This window comes from Babylonia areolata, chromosome 22 (genome assembly GCF_041734735.1).
Source record: "Babylonia areolata isolate BAREFJ2019XMU chromosome 22, ASM4173473v1, whole genome shotgun sequence".
In the NCBI taxonomy this organism is placed as follows: Eukaryota; Metazoa; Mollusca; class Gastropoda; order Neogastropoda; family Buccinidae; genus Babylonia; species Babylonia areolata.
In genome coordinates this window covers 22678977-22699617 of record NC_134897.1, presented here as the reverse complement: position 1 = coordinate 22699617, position 20641 = coordinate 22678977, and the positions used below count along the sequence as shown (strand labels likewise).

The 20641-nt window shown below is 39.1% G+C and overlaps 1 protein-coding gene across 3 annotated transcripts in view; it reads right to left on the bottom strand.

The window, feature by feature from the left end:
- Positions 1 to 366: 366 nt before the first annotated feature.
- Positions 367 to 20641, bottom strand: part of LOC143296985 (uncharacterized) — a 31465-nt gene continuing 11190 nt past the window's right edge. Inside the window, exons 1-13 of one of the 3 annotated variants that reach the window (XM_076609081.1) lie at positions 20085 to 20197; positions 14214 to 14515; positions 13041 to 13093; positions 12509 to 12658; positions 11742 to 11993; positions 10431 to 10521; positions 9286 to 9446; positions 7609 to 7710; positions 5653 to 5815; positions 3818 to 3900; positions 3221 to 3357; positions 2063 to 2162; positions 368 to 813 (exon numbers count right to left, since the gene is read on the bottom strand). In XM_076609081.1, coding sequence (XP_076465196.1) covers positions 466 to 813; positions 2063 to 2162; positions 3221 to 3357; positions 3818 to 3900; positions 5653 to 5815; positions 7609 to 7710; positions 9286 to 9446; positions 10431 to 10521; positions 11742 to 11993; positions 12509 to 12658; positions 13041 to 13093; positions 14214 to 14469 — 1896 coding nt within the window. In that variant the 5' untranslated portion in view covers positions 14470 to 14515; positions 20085 to 20197 and the 3' untranslated portion in view covers positions 368 to 465. Of the gene's footprint in view, positions 814 to 2062; positions 2163 to 3220; positions 3358 to 3817; positions 3901 to 5652; positions 5816 to 7608; positions 7711 to 9285; positions 9447 to 9953; positions 10333 to 10430; positions 10522 to 11741; positions 11994 to 12508; positions 12659 to 13040; positions 13094 to 14213; positions 14516 to 20084; positions 20198 to 20641 lie in introns of those variants that run through there. The other 2 variants (XM_076609079.1, XM_076609080.1) reach the window with 2 other exon arrangements.

Genomic DNA, 20641 nt, shown 5'->3' with positions numbered 1-20641 from the left:
GTGGTTGTGTTTAGATTTTCATGGTTGTGTTTCCATCACATTTTCTCAGATTTTGTGGATGTGTTTTCCCCACTTAAAAAAAAAAAAAAAATTCATGGACATGTTTCCATCACTTTTCAGTTTTTCCTGGTTGTATTGCCCTCCGTTGGTTTAAAGGAAGTGTCCCTGGCATTTTTATCCACAAACATTAGATTGCAACTTTGATGTTTTACTAAGTGAGCTGCCTAGCTTGTATTTGTGATGTTTTATATTCCAGAATCCAGACAGGTGTTGAAAGAGCTCAGCAGAAGCACATACAGTGATACATTCATATGTATTCAGACTGTATCAGCACACATTTTCATGAACACTTAAATTTATTTACAATAATTCCATGAATTTCTTAAAACATCACACTTGTTCACACACACTCACTGCATAGCACACACACACACACACACACACACCTGCCATCACAGTCACAAATCAAGTTGCTTTCTGCGTCTGTCCTTGTATCCACTTTATCTCCATTCTGTTCGATCCCTTTTTGGGCCTGTGGTCACCGGAACCACCAACACCACCACCTCCTCCCTGAGAATCACAGCTGCCTACAGTGTTCCCTGAAAGTTGTGAACATGCACTCTTATCCCCCGCAAACCTCCCTCTCTCCCTCGTGTCTGGTTGTGAAGCAGTGTTTTCCAAGCGGTGGTATCGTTCCTGAGCCTGGGCAAGTCGCCGCAGTCTGGCGGCTGACTGAACGTTGTCCAGGGAGACACTGACAGAAGATGTGGACCCCAAACCAGCCGACTGCTGGGCTCGCAGCTCCACCGTCACCTGTGGACATGAAGTGAGAGAATCAAGACATGTGAAGTGCTGGCCTACTGGTAACGCGTCCAGCTGGGAAGCGAGAGGATCTGAGGGAACGTGACTGACACCCACACTCGCCAAAATTTTCTTCCCCTGTGGCTGTACTCAGCAGATTTTTCTTCCCTTCCACTAACCTTTGAGTGGAAAGTCTGGATGCTAGTCATTTGGATGATGTGATAAACAGAGGTCCTGCAAGCAGCATGCACTTAACACATGTAAAAGAACCCATGGCAACAAAAGGGTTGTTCATAGCAAAATCCACTTCGAATGTCAAAGAAATACACTTGCAGACTTCAAAGTTATGAAAAACTATGGGTGGCAATGTACTATGATGACACGCTCTCCCCAGTGAGAGCAGCTTGAATTTCACAGAGAAAATCTATTGTGACAAAAAGTGATACAATACTGGAATATGCAAGTCAACAGAGGAGAACCTGCGCTTTTTTTTTTCCTTCGTTTTTTTCTTTATTTTTGTGTTGCTTTTTTTTCAGTGTTTTGATGCTTAATCTATTCCTCAAAATCCTTGGAAATGGCTCAGCTGCTATACTCGGCTGAAAATTTCCTTCCCCCTATATCAGCCAGACCTCCTTTCGGATTTCCAAGGTAGTCTTGAATGGAAGTTTAAAAAAAAAAAAAAAAAAAAAAAAGACCTCTGTGCAGATGCACTTAACAAATGGTGGTAAAGAATCTACAGTTGCAAAATGTTTGTCCCTGTTTTAATTCTGTGGAAAGTAAATCAAGGCCAGTTGTGTTCTGTTGTTTTGTTCACATTTTCCTCCTCCTCTCTCTCTCTCTCTCTCTTTTATTTTTATTTTAATTTTTATATATATATTTTTTTTTTAAACATTTATCAAGAATGTTACAGGTGATTGTAATCAGATACTCTTTCAACTGACATTATTACTGTGTGCTGTGGTGGGGATGAGATCAAGAAAAACATGTGACTGCATTCATGCACATGCATGTCTGTGTAAGTGTGTCAGGCCATGTGTACAAATACGCCAACAATGCATGCAGGTTGTATAATGTCTGTGACTGTGTTTGCATGTGTCATTGTGTGTATCAACACCTTACAAGAGAGACAAGCCCTACAAGACTCATTTCATACGGAATTATGGAACAGTGGATGGTAAAAGGACACTTTAAATTATGTCACCTTGCTACACGAACTTTTAAAATGAGCAAACAAACAAACAAAAATGTTTTAATCTCTCACCGGTTCAGCCCTTCCAGCACTGTCTTTGCCTAATCCACTTCCCTCTTTCCACCCCATCTTGGCCAGCATGCGATGTCCTTTGTTCTCAGATGATATAGGTCTGCACAAATACTGCAAGACTTTAGTCAACACAAACATGACACTCAATCCGGAACACAAATGTCATGGTTCTAGTCACAGCAAAGCTGAATGGCACAATCCATGACAGCACAGAATTCTTCAGGGAACAAATAAAGATGTAAAACCTTACAGGCTTTAGTCCAGCACACTTGAGCGATACATTCCATCCCATATGTGCCATGGTGTTAGGCAAAACATCTGAATGACACAATCCATTCCCACTAAGAAGTCAAGGCTTTAGTCAATGCAAACACATAACATCTACTAAACAGATGGCTTTAGTTAATGCACATGAATGACACAATCCATTCCTGTACATAAACGTTACAGCTTTAGTCAACAAAACCTGAAAAAATGACAAAATCCATTTCTGTACATAAACGTTAGACCTATAGTCAACAAACCTAAAAACACATCTACTCCCTAACATAATGCCTAGAGTAAAGGCTTTAGTGAACACAACTGACATCTACTACACAAACATCAGAGGCTTTAGTCAATACACCTGAAGGCTTTGGACAACATACAAAAATGACATCAACTGCACAAACATCAAGGTTTTAGTCAATACACCTTTAAGACACCTATTACCTTATATAAAGGCTAAGGCTTTAGTCAACACACACAGATGACATCTACCACAAAAGCATCATGGCTTTAGTCAACAAACCTGAAAGACGTCTATTCCTTTATATAAAGGTCAAGGCTTTAGTCACTAACAAATGACATAGCTACACTAACATCATGACTTTAGTCAGAGTACGACCATAACACAATTCATTTGTGTATTCAAATATCAAGGCTTCAGTCAACACACATTAATGACACCTTCTGTACAAACATCAAGACAAATTCTATTCCTGCACAAAGGTGTTGAGACATACTGGGACAGCATACACCATCCAAAAATAGCAAACTGTGATGTACAAAACAAAACTTGTCATGACAAACACACACACACACCACAAAATCCAGCCTCTCCCCCTCCACACAACCGGAACACATGCTCACACAAGAACCCCAACACACACACCATACCTGTGTACAGAGGCAGGTGGTTCCCGTGACTGTTGATGGCTGGGATGTTCACTGCCAATGAAGCGACGACGCACCTCCGCTTTATCGGCATAGTCTGGGTTTTTTATAGCCGCCATGTTGTCTACATACGCTGAATTCTGCCAGAGGATAAAACCTTCATTCACTGAGGCACTTTGAAAAATTAATCAAGCCACACGTCGACATTTTCTTCTTTTTTTTCACCCCTGTTGAAATGTGTTTTATTGGCATAGACAGATAGCTGAGACAGTTATTTACCAGTTTCTTTTCAGTCTGGAGGAGGTAATCCATCTGGGGGATGTAACTAGCCACATCTACTTTCATGTTTTCTCCCCTTCAGTGGGGTAATAGTTTGCACAGGACAGGAATCAGACCCCTGCCAGGGTCTACACCAGTGGGGCACGGTACAGTATGTGTAATTAAACCTATTATCAAAGTGTCACTGAGTGTTATGTTGTACTGTCTGTTATTAATAGAACTCTCTCACTGGCACAAAGATTCACCTAACACCTGCACCCACACACAGACACATGCAGAACCAACCCCTCACACTTGCTCACACATTGTTCACTTACTTACCTCTAAGCCATATTTCTTCTTTATTTCCTTCATCTGTTGGCGGGCCTGTTTCTTCTTCTCCGCTTTGGTCAGCACCACATGGTCTGCAAGAGGAGAGTCACACGTTAACCCTTAAGCTGCCACAATGACGAGATAACTCGTCATCGAAATATTCTGACTTTCCCTGGTTTTCATTCAGTTCACTGACAAAAATACTGGTAGATTTAGCTCGGGGAATCTTTCTAGATTCTATTCATAGCTAGAAACACCATCTACGTCATGAGGCAGTCCTTTATTTGAACGTTTTGGTTGGGTTACTGTCATAGTTTTTGCCTGGCTCCTCTCCTCGCTCGCTCAACAAAATGTCGGACTGACGCCGTGCTCGAGACATGCGGTCATGGCAGACTAAAACAACCAAGACTGCTTTCTTTAGCTGATGCTCAGGAAGAATTGAAGCGTAATTTTGAAGGAGAAGACAGTGATGAACATTTATAGGACGATTTGATAGAAACTAAAGGGAGCAATCAAAAGAATGGCCAAGATAGACTATCAGTAAGTGATGCTGGCTGTACAGGTATAGCAGACGACAGAAGTGACCGAATTTTTAGCAGGACACAGTGTGAGCGATTTTCTTGACACTCAGCCAACGCAGTCTGATGAGAACTGGATAAAGTGACTATGTGAGAGGGGTGGAGACTGAGGGGGTGTGGCCTCACATCCATATTATCACTTGGAGAGGTCACAAATCATTGTGTATGTCTCTCTTTTTCTTTTCTTTTTTTATTATTGTTGTTCTAGTATGATTTTGTGTGTGCAGATATCCATTTGTCCAGAAAATATATTTTAGTGCAAATTACCCGACTAATGTTTGTAATGAACAAGTTGAAAATGTGACAAAAAACAAAACACTGATTTCTAAACAACAGCATGTCACTAAAATACATAAAATGGGAAAACATCATGTGTTTGGTATTCTTTATTCATTTACCTTTCAGAAATTTTTTTTTTTTATGGGTCCTTCTCCAATAACAAAGAGCACAGAATTTTTTAAAAAATTTATACCCGTTTTTTGTCAAAAAACCCTAGCAGATAGATTTAACTTAAATCCTATTTTCCCGGCAGCAAAAGAGTTAAGCTGCTGCACACTTCGTTCCGTACTGCATCCCATCCAATACAAAATTAATTTTTTGCCCACCGTCAAAAGATCACTTTTTATTGAACCAAATGTTTGCACTGGAATGTGTACATTTCTACCAAAACTAAGCAGCCTTGTCCACAATGGATCAATATTTTACCATTTATATCTAAATAACTTATGTAAATATATATGTATAGATATATAGATCTATATACAGATATATATATATATATATCTCCCTCTCTATTCATTCTGTTGGACATTTAACCAATTCCCATCTTTTCTATGACTTTACAGCTCAGATACGTTATAACAAAAGTAACAGGCATAATTCAAAATAATTGCTTGACATACTTCTTGCTAAAACCAAATCTGAGCAGATGGCAGATGAAGAATCGAAGTTCGAACATCATGTTGCTGCCTCAAATGTTGAATAATCTAAATCTGTATTCCCCTTTTTAATAGTGGCAAACAATAATCATATCAAAAGTAGTGTTAGGGTAGTCGGTCAAGAATCTTCTTTCTTTTCATCATAGACAAAAAAACTGCGTGCCACACCAACTTAAAAATGCAACTAAATGAAGCTCAATCTACTAAACGCATTTTTGCAATACAGAAACAACCAAAAAATGCTACTGATCCGGAGCCAGGTGAAATACAAATGTTCTGATCTGGAATTCTGGCTCAATCCTGAAGACTTGCAAGCCTGTATGCCTACCATTGAAGACAGTTTGCTGTGCCTTCAGAGCGGCCAACACCTGGCCAGGTTCACAGTCATCACAGGTGTCGGTGCCTGGGTGGATGTGCAGTAACAAATGGGTGCCAGCCACCCTCAATATGTCCCCATGAGATAAAGGGATCGCTGGACTTTTTTCCTTGGACTGCAACACAGAAATCCACAGTTTGTCCAAGTTTCTGGCTTGAGGTAACCGTGCTGTTTTCAGGATGTATCCATATTTTTTTTTGTTGCCCAACTAAACTCCCAAAGGCACATTATTTCTCCAAGAATTGCCTTTCTTTTACAAGCAGTGTTACTTCTACTGAGTCCTGGCAATAATCAATAAATAGTACATAAAGCAAAGGTGCCTCAAATACTCATGCTTTATATTCAAGAAGTGTGTGTGACTGTGTGTGCATGTCTGTGTGTGTGGATGTGCATTCCTGCATGTTTGTGTGTATGTACATGTTTTTCTCATATATTTTCTTCATGTATAATTGTATCTAGTCATACTGCTAATGTAAATACCCCAGGGCTTTGGGATTCATTAGAATCATTTTGGGCATGAAAAATATTCTTAGTTTGCAGTCAAACTCTTCTGCTATCCTTATTGACAATGTTACACATTAACATGACTGACAAAATATAAAATAATGTTACTGTATCAAACTAAAACAAACAGGGATTTTTCTACTTTTGAAATCTCAGGAACCATACTCTTTTATTCTCCTTAAATCCTTGAGTGCCCAAGGATGGAAATTTCTGTCCAGTTTCCAGTGTGCAAAACAACGCCCAGGATGGAAATTTCCGTCCATGTCATTGTAGGAGTTTTCCTACTGCAAAATCAAAAATTTAATTCATGTGAAATTGTCATACTTGGACAGTGTGTTAATTTTCCTTCATAACAGTATAGGTTATACATACTTTTAATAGTTTGCATGCTATAATTTTTTTTATTATTACCCTCTGTTACTCAAGCATTCCCTGGCAAATAGGTACCCTCTGTTACCCAAACATCCCCTGGCAAATAGTTGTCACTAAGCATAAAATAGGCTTGGCACTGAAAAGGTTTATTTTCAAATTACAATGCAGTAATCTATGTATACAGGAACTCTTGGATGCAGCCTGTTATCTGTCCAAAGTAAAAGGCACACAGCACTGTTCACTCCTGCTTTAGACTGCAGTTTACTGTGTTTCCTCTCTGTATACATGGAGTATTTTCCTGCAATACATGCACAACTACTTTATCTTCATTCAGACAGGAACCAGTCTCCCCTGACATTATGGCATGACGATATATGCATGATATGTACACAAAATGAAGATCAGTTTGGATTTGAAGTACTTTGCGATGTCTTTTTTTTTTTTTTCCCCAAGGCCTGACTAAGCACGTTGGGCTACGCTGCTGGTCAGGCATCTGCTTGGCAGATGTGGTGTAGCGTATATGGATTTGTTCGAACGCAGTGACGCCTTCTTGAGCTACTGAAACTGATATGTGTCACAAAGGACTGATATTGGAATGCAATTTGAAACAGACCATATATCATGTCTCTTACATACACACATACTGTGCATGCATGAATACATCCTACATCTTTGAGGCACTTTACCAACAATACATCACACGTTAAAAAAAACAACCACTACCAAACAATGATATACCATTTTTAACATCACAAGGCAGCAGAGATAGTCTTGTGTGATGGTGAAGTTTGGGCAGGACACATACCCATAGTACAGACAAAGACTGAAATCAGCAAAAAGTATTAGTGTGGTGAATGTGAAGGTGATGAACAGGACTGGAAAGGACGTAGGAATCCGTCTCTCACTGGGGCACAACTTTGCCCTACTTAAAGAAACCACCACAGCAAGCACAGAGCATGGTGAGCAAACAAAAGAACCAGAACACTCTGACAACATTTCAGCACCAATCTTCTGGACCTGAGAATCCCTCACCTCAGAGATGCGTAGATCATTGATGAAAGTTCCGTTCTGACTGCCAAGGTCTTCCACTGTGTAGCAGCTGTTGTCTTCATCATACTTAATTTCAGCATGTACCTGCACGTCGCAACACATTACCTTCATGTAACTTGGTGAGCTGAAATATAAAACAAAAACAAAAAGATATGTTTTCAAATACATACAGAGAAGAAAGAACTAACTTTCCTTCAAGGTCTGTTCCAGAACGCCTGAACAGACCCCAAGATGGAGTGCATTCTGGAGAGAACTTCTGGAACAAACTGAAGAAGGTAAGAGGAGTTCCTTTGTACATGTTGACTGTTGCAAAGCGGTGCAAGCTATAGTTGGAAGCTTTGCTATGTCAGCCTTTTTTTGTGGCAAGACAGGCCCCAAGACCTTGTTCTGCCTCAGCCAACCAGTGTGCTTTGCTCCCTTCAGTGCTGAGCACTTAAATCATCATTCATTCTATGGCCAGCAATAACCTGGACAACACTCAGGTTTATGCCCTGTCTTACTCCCAGTTTTTAACTCATTTTTGTGTGTTTGCAATTTGTTCTTCATACCAGTTTTGTGGTTTACTTTTCTTTCTCCACTAAAGCAGAACTTTCAATCCCTACAGTCTTATTTTCCCTGAACCATTCCTTTGTTCTCTCAATCTTTTCATGATGAATTTAGTCAAATGCACCATAATATGTGAGTGATGATGATTAGATGAATGACAGTAAAATGCCAACATCAGTCTAGAATGTTTCTAACATGTTATGGAAAACTGCATTCTGTATTGTTTGGTTCAGGGTGATGATTATGATGGATCACGATCACATTCAGAAGCACAATCCTATATACATTTTGTATTTCTTTAGGTAATACAACTAGATAACATACACACATACTCTCTCTCATATACTTTGTCTTTAGTTCATGTCTAAAGCTTCTTTCAGTCCCTCAATATTTCCTATTCTCTCTCACTCTCCTCATTTTATAAACACACACACACACATGCTCGCACACATAAGCATGCTGTCTACTATCAATCTTTGTAAAAAGACATTACATCATAGAATAACACCACATAATTCCCACAATGTTGTGAAGGGACCATAAAAACTAAGGGAAGGGACCATAAAAAAATAAATGTCCAGTAATATAATATTCACACACTTCAGTACCCCCTCCATCCTGCACTCCCTTGTTTCCAATCCTTCCTTTATTATACTGAGCTCACTTTGTGAAATCTTTCTACTCCTCAACCTTTTCTGGATAAAAACTCAAAACTGTTACTTGAAGTTCAATGCTCAACTTATAACAGAGACTGACGTAAGCTTACAGTTGGGCCAACAGCGAAGTGAGTGAGTGTATGATCTATGGTTTCTCCACTGCAATGGGAAACAATCCAAATTCATTTACAGCTGAGTCTCTTGTGAAGGACTATGACTCAGACTAGGAGGCAACATTGCACTGGTTATTAGTGCTGTGGCCTTGAGGACTAGACTGCATGAGAGAGTGGAGATGTAACTTGGGCAAGACATTCGTCACTATAACCAAATGTTAGCCCTGATAGTCAGGACAGCAGCTGCTTCCTCTGCTGTTCTGAAGGTCATAGTCAGACAGAACATATACAAACAAGAGTCAAGTCAGCAGCCTGTTGACAAACCACACGGCATACACACAGACCTTGCTGATGTTGACGTCTGGGATCTGCACAACATGTCTGGAATCGCCGTCTCGACCCACGGTGCCCCCTGGACAGGTGACCAGAAAAAACGTCCCCACAGCCACAGCATCCGATGCCCGCACCACCATGCGAATACAGGGTGGATAATTTGCTGAGATCTCTGGAGGGAGGAACAAAAAGATGATACGTGAAAGGTATGTTTGAATGACTGTATATATTATGTTGTTCTGTTACAGTTCTTTTTTTTTTGACAAAATTATTTTCTAATGTATATTTTAAGAAAATAGAACATTTTCATACACGTGGAGACCACCAAGAAAAAATAAAGTTATAAGTAAATAACCATGCTAATGTGTAACACTGACAGCATAACAAAAGACAGCAGCAGGGTATGACAGCAGAGAGAAGATGACTGGTTGATAATGATGATGATGATGACAAGAAGAACATGATGGTGGCAATGATGATCATCATGAAAATTAATGAAGAACCTATACTTATACTATTCAGTATTTGCAAAAATATCAATCCACTTATCTGTTGCAACATTTAGTGGCAATTAGAAAAGAAGCTAACTTTTTTTTTCCTCTCTCTCTCTTTGTTGCTAACTAGAGATAACAAAAGAAAAAGAAAAAAAGACTGTGAACGTAAAGTCCACTGCATGTACCAGGCTCCATCCCTGCAGAAGGATCATAGTGCACAGGGTCTGCACCGATGCCTGTGGCTTCATCATCATCTGACGATGCTGAAGACGATGATGACTCATCGGTCAGCTCCCCTGACTCCGGTTCTGACTCCATTTCTGATTCGCCGGTGGCCAGACTGTCTGATGAGTCATAATCCATGGCCGCCTCCTTGTCACCAACATCCTTCCTCTCCCCTTTCTCTTCATTTTCTCCTTCCTCCAAGCTCTCATCCACAGCAACACCATTTTCTGAAGTGCCACTAACAATCCTATTCTTGCCAGTTTCCTGGTTTTTACTACCCCTTTGGGATTTGCGTTCCCTGGACTTGGTTCTTCTCCTAGCTTTGCGGATTCTGCCTCTCTGAAAGAATGGTAACAAAAAACAAAATAAAATAAAAGAGACAGAGAGTGAGTTTACAGTGACACTGAAAAACATGTCATCAAACACATGGAATTTACCTAGCGCATTTCTTCGGCACTTTTGAATGTCAAGTTTCTGCAGATCTGACGTAAGCCTGTCCACACATTCCTCCCTCTCCTGTGGCCTTTCCTGGCAAAAGACATCAGCAGTTTGGACGTCAGAATCGAATCTAAATGTATCTCTTTTTTTTACAAACTGGAAATTAAAAACTGTCAACTCATTTAGACTACTGTAATTGAAATTGTGATTTCCATATTTATTGAAAATTACAGTAAAGGGGGAAAGCCAGAGAGCGAGGATGGTGGACATCTGTCTATATGACAGGAAGGATGGTGCACAAGTAACTCTTTGTTTTATGCACATGCACATTCTAATGGAATTGACACCTAGTGTTAGCACAGGGTGGTAATGAGTTATTATTCAACACAACCTAAAGTAAAATTCATGCTTGAATCCACTATGGGGCTAGGGTAACGATGACATGTGCCATGCAGGTCTTGTAACCAGTACTGCTTGCAGTAGAATGCCAAATACTAAAAGAAAGCGAACAATTTCTTCAACATTCTGTGTCAGTGCTAGCGAATCAACCTGTTCACCATTGACTCTAAATGATATCAAACAATTCTGCTGCACTATGCACTATTTACTGATAAATCACACACCCCACCCCCGCTTCTTCCTCCCTTGATTTTCTCCCCTCCTCCATCATGCTTTGTTTTCACGCTCTCAATTCTAAGCTGCAGAGAGAGGGGATGCATTAACTTTCCTGGGAACAAAATTAAAAACAGTAATTCCTATCCCAGGGATAACATTATGCATGACTGCAAATGACGATAGTTCTAAACAGTACAGGGTTAAAGAATACATAATCCAAATCCACAGACTGTTTAGCAAAAATATATGTCAACCACACACACACACACACACACACACACACAGACTGATGTATACACAGAGCAAAGGCACCACACATACACAAACAAACCCTCCATATGTTTTTATCCAACACCAACTCATCAAAGTGAATTAATCATTCAAAACCACTAGCATTATTTCAGATCTCTGACTCAGTGGTCCAAGTTTATTCTCCTGCTGTAAATTTATAGGTCTGTACCTCCTTCAGTCATCGCCTCCACCATTCTCCAAACAAAACTGTAATGGACACACACATATTAAACCAGAAATATACCATAAATCACATACCACGCACACACACACACACACCCCACTCAAGACGAACACACACACAACACCCTCATCCATACACACAACACCTCCATCCACACCACAATACTTCTGTTACCCCCCCCCCCACCCCCCCTCAACCCAACACGTAACTGAACATGTACCTTGATCTTAGGCTTTTCCTTGTGCTTGTGTTTGTGGGGTTTTTCACTGGCACTGCAGGATTTCTGCTGATTGTGTTGTGAGGATACTGAGTTACTCTCTGTCGACACAGTGTCTGCTGCTCCCTGCTCCGCTGTCTGAGATATCTCTTCCCCAGACTGCCCAGAGGCATAAGAGTGGAATTTGTACGTCTGTTCCCCTTCGTCGTAATAGAAGTAGGCCATGGAGGTGGGGTCGTAATACAAACTGCGTACCTGGAAGGAGGGGAAAGGGGTGAAATATTTTCTGTGTGGTCACATGACCTGGTCTTGATGAATAACATATATCATACTTTGTAGTGAGAAAAAAATTTTTTTTAAACCGACTAGTTTCAGCACACACACTTGGAGATTACATGCCTGTACTATACCTGTAAACACACACACACACACACACACACACACATGCAGGCTCACAACCAAGTGTTCACTTGTACATGAAAATGTACATGAGAACAAGCAGAGAACTACTTTTTCTTTCTCCCTCTCCTCTCTCTATCCTACCCTCCTTTTAATGTTGGTTCTGTTCAGACATATTTACAAGCTCATAGTCATAATAATATTTTCTGTTAACATCTCACTCACATATATCAATCATCAAGTTGATCAACAAAATTTAAACACTGACACAATCCATACAACAAAGAGTACACACACACACACACACACAGATAGATATATAGACAGATATATATATACTTGCACTCACACACACCCATGTGTGCACTCACAGAGTCATAGTAGTACCCTGAGTTGTAGTCGTAGTACAGACCACTTGCACTGTCATAGACAAACCCAGACTGCTCCCAAACCACCTCTTCAGCAGCAGCCTTCAGAGATTCGGCAATACTGACCACCTTTTCACCTGTTCCTTCTGATGTCTGTGGGAGAGGGAAAAAAGTTCTTGTGTGAAAAAAAAGTGCAATTCATAAGTTAACTAAAATGAAATAAAACAGTTTGCATTAAACCACATCTGGCCCTGTAACCACTATTCTGATACTTTAACAGCACTACACATTCTGGCCCAAATACTTAAGGGTAAACACAGACATGTCACAAGTTTTATTCAATTACTGCTTTTCAGTCTGTGCAAAGTACCATTAAAATAATTTCGTCAGTAATACACAGTGATAATTAAGTTTAATGAAGGAAAAAGAAGATAACTTGCACAGTATAAAGAATCACTTCACAGATCTGATGAGATGTGGAAGAAGGGCTAATCCCACAATACTGTACACACATAGGTAAAATGTTCACATGTACCTGAACAGATTCATTTGGAGCACCCCAGTCAGGAAATGGCTTGTCTCCAAAAGCTGAAGGAAAAATGCAGTCAAACTTTCAGGGTGGAATTCTCAACATAAATTTGAGAAAACATTGATATATCACTGGGGCAGCGCTCTTTTTAAAAAATATACAACATCCACAAGTAACAAGTAAACATATTCACACACACACACACACACACACACACACACAGTTGTAACCCCTCCAACATTATCATCATCTCCACCTGTAGATCAGTCTACCCATCACCGTCATCTATCCATTCATCCCTCATTATCATAAAAAAAAAATGTCTTTATCACATCAGTCATCATATCATCATTTGATCATATTCATTTTCTTATGTTGTTACCAGTTCCACAAGAGGCACTCAACAAGTATCTGAACAAAGAAAAAGCACAGGATCAACAGAATCACAACTTTACTGGAGCAATGATGTCCAAGTTATAATATCAAATAAAATTCCATTCCTGAAAACCTATTCTACTGAGGATGGCAATATATGGGGTAACAGTAATGGTCCTCCAGCAGAAAACGTGTACCTTTCAGTTTCACAGCATGATTTTCGTGCCATGAATCATGTGTGATTGGTTCCTGTTCCCTTTGGACAATTGGCAGTTTAGAGGAAGGCAGTTCCTGACTGCTAAAGATGTTTGAGCTTTCTTCAAGGGCATTATTTTGAATGTACTTATTCAATGCAATCGGGTGCCATTGAAACAGAGTTTTTAAAAATGGGAAAATGCATGAAAGCTGAGGGAAGATATGCTGGAATAAGCTAGGATAAGTTGGAAATGTCATTTTATGTGTATCCCACATTGCTGCATTCAGATACTTATTGTGCACAATTTGTATTGGTGCTGCTAGTGTTATCATTACAATATTACAGTTGCTGTTCTAGATATATTTACACACACACACACACTGTCCATGAATACACATGGTGTGTGTGTGTGTATATATATATATATATATATATATATAATAATGCATTAATTTTATTTCATATCATATCATAAAGACATGCACATACACACGCACAAACATGCACTCATTCAGTGCCTACATCAGTACATGAGTTCATATGACCACACATCATCCAGACACTGTTTACATGCATGTGTAAATCAGTTCTCTGTCACAATAATTCACCTTCAGCGATAAGCTTCTCATCAACCTGACTTGCAGCATCCACACGGTTTTGAGCAGCGTTGCGGTAAGTGTGCAACTCCAAGCTCAGTTTCTCACTCTGCTGTCGAAGTTCCTCATTGTACTTTTGGGACTTTTCTAGGAGTCGCATGGCTCTTTCCAAGGCCTTTTCTGTCTCTGTCAGCTTCTGCCTCAGGTCCTTTTCATGATCTCCTTCCCCTCCATCCCTTGTGACTGCCTTCTTTTCTTCTCCATCCATGGTGATAGGCTCTGCAAGCTCTCTCAGTGCCCTGGTTTAACAAGTGCTGCAATAAATGCCAATACACATTTTAGATTCGTGCTTGGTTAAATCATTACTTCATATTCAGCACTGGTCCCTCTCTCTTTTCAATCCTTCTCTCACATGATAAATCATTACTTTATATTCAGCGCTGGTCCCTCTCTCTTTTCAATCCTTCTCTCACATGATAAATCATTACTTTATATTCAGCACTGGTTCTTCTCTCTTTTTAATCTTTATCTCAAAGTCACATGATCAGTTTCACCAATCATCCAATGTGACAATGTTATTTCTTATTACACTTGTGTTTTTGTTTTCAGGTTCAGATTCAGGTTCAGTTTAGGGGTGATGCCAAGCATCGTAGCCTTGCTGCTTTATACACCCCATTGGTTTTCCGGGGTTATTTTGTTGCTGTTTTTTTGTTTTGTTTTGGTTTTTTTTGGTCAGGTGTTCCCAAGTCCAGGTTCACCATTGACCATCAAAGTCAAACATTGTTTTCTTTATGATTTTGTGGTCATCAATACGTTTTTTTAAAGGCATTCATGTTAGGTGCATGTTTGATTCCTGGGGTTAGTCTATACCAGTTGTTAGTTATTCTGTAAATAAAAAAATATTTTCTAATATAAATAATGCTACTATAATGTTGCTTCTGAATTTTTTCGGTACTGTTATGGGTGACAATATGGATCAATAAAGAAACATGTTTTGTCAATGTCATCAACACTATTATGTATCTTATACACTTGTATCAAGTCACTTTGTATCCTTCTTGCTTTAAGGGAAGGAAGCTTAAGATATTTTCACCTTTCTTCATAAGAAAAATCCTTTATTTCATGGACTAATTTTGTTGCTCGTCTTTGTACGCCTTTGATTGCAGCAGATTGATGCTTTAAATAATTTAGGGAACCAAACCATGTTTGCATTATATATATATATATATATATATATATATATATATATATATATATATATATATTCTAATATAGATCTTTCCGATGTCTTATATAGTCTTTAAAATGTACTGCTGTCAAATGTGAAGATATGCTTGATTATACCAATTCTCTGATTTGCCTTATTTATTATGCATGCAGTATGCTTGTCAAAGAGTATCAAAAAATTAATAATACCTAAATCATTTTCCTCTTCACATTTGTCAACATTAAACTCTTCATCACCAATTTTCATTAAGTGATAATGTTCAGGGTTTTTGTTACCAATACAGAGCACTTTGCACTATGTAGCATTTTGAAGTATAGTTTTTGTGTGACTGTCCATTCCACTGCTGTATCTATGGCTCTTTGCAATATTTGGTATAATAGAGGGGATGTGTATATTTTAATGTCATCAGCAAATATTTTACAAGTGCTGTTTACTGATTGTGGAAGATCATCTATAAATACAGTAAAAAGAATAGGTCCCAGTATACTGCCTTGGGGGATTCCACTCAGGATATCCATACCACTTGACTGAGATCTACCAACCTTAACTTTCTATGATCTGTTACAGAGAAATTCTTCTATCCAGTGAAGTATTTTACCTGTGATTCCATAGGATTCTGATTGTATGTGGCACTGAATCAAAACCTTTTATTTTTAAATCAAGGTATAATACATCAATGTTATCACCATTATCAAGTAACCTTGTGCAGTCTTCCATTACTTCCAGTAACTGAGTTACACATGATCAATTCTTTCTAAAACCATGCTGACATTTAGCACATATATGGATTATTTGTCATCATATGTTGAACAATAGAGTCCCTTACAAATGTCTCAGGAATTTTGCAGGTAACACAAGTCAGACTAACTGATCTATAGTTAACTGGGTAAGTTCTTGTACCTTTTCTAATTTTGAGGTCACTTTGGATGTTTTCCAGTCATTGGGTATAGTCGCATTTTGTATGGACTTTTTGAATAGGGTACAGAGGGGAACTGACAGTTCCTCGCCAACTCTTTAAGCACTCTTGATGGAACACCATGAGGGCCCTGAGCCTTGTTTGGGTTTAAATTATTAAGTTTCATCTTTACTGATTCTGGGGTGATAGTTACTACCTCTATCAACACACTCTGAGATCTTGAAACAGGTGCAACATCAGGTAAATTGGTCACGTCTTCTTTAGTAAAGACATTACAAAAAAAATTTATGTAACACTTCTGCCTTATCTTTATCACTGACTGCAATATATTTCCATCATCTGCAATTAAGGAACTAATGCCAACTTTAGACTTGGTTTTAGACTTCACATTGTTCCAAAAACCTTTCAGGTTTTTCTTACATTCCATGGAATTTTTTTTTTCATTTCTCAAATTCTCTTTTGTCTTTTCTGATTTTCCTATTACACAGATTTCTTGATGCTATGTATTTTTGATAATTTCTTCCACTTTTTGTTTCTAGAAACCTTTTGTATAAATCATATTTTTTCTTCATAACTTTTATTTGATGTCATCCACATTTGTTTTTGTCTTTACTTGTTTTTACTTTGGGAATGTTGCTTTCCATACTAGTATGTATCTTCTTCTTTGTTAATTCTCAGCACTGTTCCACACTGAAGTCTTTTAGTTCACTCCAGTCTGTATTGCTGAATTCAAGTCTCATTTTGTCAAAATTTGCCATTGTTGTGTTGGATATCTGATACTAAGGCTTCATCATTTACTATTACCAGGTCAAAATGTTAGGTCTTTTTCCTTCTCTTCATCTTGTTGGGTCCTTTACCACTTGGTAAAGAAAACTGTCTTGTAAGCATTCTGTAAAATTATTCTCTCTTTCCCCTGTCCATGTTCCCAACCAGTCAATGTTTCAAAAATGGAAATCCCCTTTGATACATACAGTCAATAGTGTCTTGTGTTAATAACTTTATTAAATTATCCTCATTTTCTGTAGAACATTTTGGGCTTTTGTATACACAACCAAAAAGGACTTTTCGACCATCTCCTGGGGTGAAATCAACCCACACACATTCTTCAAACTCAGTGTCATTCATTCTAGAACATAATTTTGCATTCATACCAAGCTTTACAATACTCCTCTTTTTGAGTTTTTGTTAAGAATAAATCAAATGCTAGGATTTCATATTCCACTGTGCCACTGTGTTCATTTCTTTCTGATTCTTGACCAGAACTTCAGTAACTAATAGGTTTTATACTATCTACCTGAGTTAACAGTTCATTCTTTTTATTCACAAGTCCGTCAGCATTTGTATAGAAGACTGTTTGGGCATGTAATGTACAAAATAATTTATTTAATTACACATACTCTAATTTATTTTCTACAGCATTTTAAAAACTATGTACATTATTGTCATGTCTGGTGGTTTATCAGTCCTCCTTTGGGGCATCCTGACTAGGTCTGGATGACCGCTTGACTGTCACAGTCTTCACTCCCCTTATCTTGATGTCTCTTTCTCCCTCATCAATCCATCTCTTTAGTTTAGTTCTTGTCTCAGCAGTTTGTTTTTCTGTCGTTCAGTTGGAGTGCAGTCAGGGGTTGATGTAAATTATGTCTGCTTGATAATCAATGCCCTTTCATTTTTTAGGATCTCATTTTTCACTTCAGTGCTCTTTGTTTTAATGCGCATGAGTCTGGGCTGTTCACCTTGCCCAGTCTCACAGGCTCCTCAATGCAGCCTTCTTTTAAGTCAGGGCAAATCTTTCTGACCACGTTCTCAACACACTGCATGTCTTCCTTGATTCTCTCTTCTCTGTATGTCTTCCTACTTTCAGGTAGATGTGAAATGATCAGATTTAGCTCTCTCTATTCCTTTTCCACCCTCTCTTCCCACAACTCCTCCAGCTTCTTCTCCACTCATTTGTCAATCACTTTTTGTAGACTAGCACCTGAGCAACCTGCTTCCAGTCTGCTCAGTCTAGCATCCACTGACTCGAAAAGTCTGATCAGCCGATCTGGCTTGGCCTCTAATTCTGTTTTTTTGCTACTGTCCACTGCATGGCACTGATCACACACCCAGTCTACTCCAGACTTGGACTGGAGTCACAAAGGATGCCAAAATCTCTTTCTGTGAGGTTTGAACAACCTTCCTTGTGGCACCACATTTTGCAGTTGTAGCACTGGATAGCGTCCTGTCCCTCATCAACTGCTGCTTCACATTTGAGACAGATAAAAAATTTCTCTCTTGCTTCATTAACAGAGTCTTCAAAAGCTGACACACTGTCCTTTCCCCTTTTTACTTTCGCTTTTTCTTACTCTTCTTAGCTCCACCCCTTCCTGCTCCTCCTTGGCCTCTCTGTGCTCCAGCCATATTTTGATAATTCGAGAATATCAGACAGAAAAAAAGAAGATTTTGAACACAAAAGAAGAAAACTGAAAAGCAGTATTACTTACTTTAACTTATGCAGTTTGGTATTATATAGCTTCATATCTTCTGTGTGCACTGTGTTTGCCGGTTGATAAACTCTGTAAAGATCAATCCAAGAATGCACCACTTGGGGATGTCAGTTAACACCTGAGCATCATCTGACATTTTGCTTCACACACACACACACACAAGCGCACACTTGTTAGTTCCCCTACTCATTCAAGAATCAACTGGACAATTCTACAAAATTCCTACCTATTTTTAGAGAGTGATGAATAAATAAAATGTAAATGAAATGTCGAACCTTGACCAAAGTCTGTAACAGAATGTGTCATGAGATCAAAGAAGGGACTGTTTATAAGCTTCAAAGCTTGCTTTTGTCCTTAACCTACTACTACTACTACCACATAAAACTTGGAAACTAGTACTTAACTAGCCATCGAATTTTTGACGGATGAGTCAAGACCTCCAGGAGAAGCAATGCAAGACCTCCAGGCTCTTGATGCTGTACAAAATTTACACCAATCAAGCCCACTGTCCAAACCCCAAAAGGAAACTTAGCCGACTGCCGCCTCGCCAACGCGAAGGACACAACCAACAGTTTCCATCATCATCACCACCAGAACACAGTACAGAGGCTCTTCATTTTTACCTAGAACCATCATAGACTGGAACTGCCTGCCCCATGTGGCTGTGGAGGCCAAAACGCCTGACACTTTTGTGTCAAGGGTCTCCAAGCAGTAAACAACTCTTCCAGTGCCCCCACACCGCACGCCAACCACCCCCCACCTCTCCCACCCCGATCCCCTATCCTGTTACCTCCTCACCCCCAGTTCCCCTGAACAGCGTAGGTATGATGCCGCCTTCACCTCTACCTCTTCTTCACATCTTCAAGGAACACCAGCTACAAAATAGTAGTAGCGAATCTCCCCAGTTTTAGGTGCCAGAATAATCGATTCATATGATTGTGAGCCCTCAACAATAAAGAAGAAGACAAAGTGGCCCGTGCTGCTTCAGCTCCAGCATGCATGAAGTGTTAACAGCGCAAAATGTGCTACCAGTATTCGAACCCACGTCCGGATAATATACAACCATCATCATCAGGGCAGATCTTGATGTTTACAAAAATTTGTCGATGCTCCCAACTTGCGTTGTAATAGTCAGAAGTTTAGTCTTTCGGTTAACATTTTGTTGCTGTTGTTTTTTCAAGTTGCTGATGTCTTAATACGTTGTGAAATAAAAGCATGGACGCTAGGGAAAAAAAAGGACAAAAAAAAATCACCTCTTCATTCGAGAAAGAATGACGCCCCTCTTTTCTGAATCGCTGTGTTGCTTTTCACAACTTTCCCGTTTACTTTCCGTCATTACTTTAAAATGGGAACTAATGCTAAATTTTCTGCCAGAGTTCACTCCTCCTGACCAGAGGCAGTGATTACAAAGTGCCAAATAAGATCGCTACACTAAAAAAGAAAAAAAAGTGGATTAATGAATTTATCCAGTCATTTGCCTCTGTCATAAACTCGCAGCAAATCCATGCCTTTTTTTTTTCACCCACAATACTGTCACGTTCACTTAATCCGCCAGCTTGATGAAAGCCCTAAAATTAATCAACCAGGTTTAATAAGTGACTCCAGTTGTTGAATGATTTTGTTGTTTATTTACTCCTTTGTTTACAAACAGAACAACACTGTTTTTGGTGCGGATATGCAAAAATCATAAAAGACAAAGTCATCAAAGTTCAATTAAATGAATTAGATAAAGAGTCTTTGTTATTAATGATAATGACTGATACTGATAATGGCGATGTTCGTTCTTTAGTTTAACGTCTTGAATAACGAT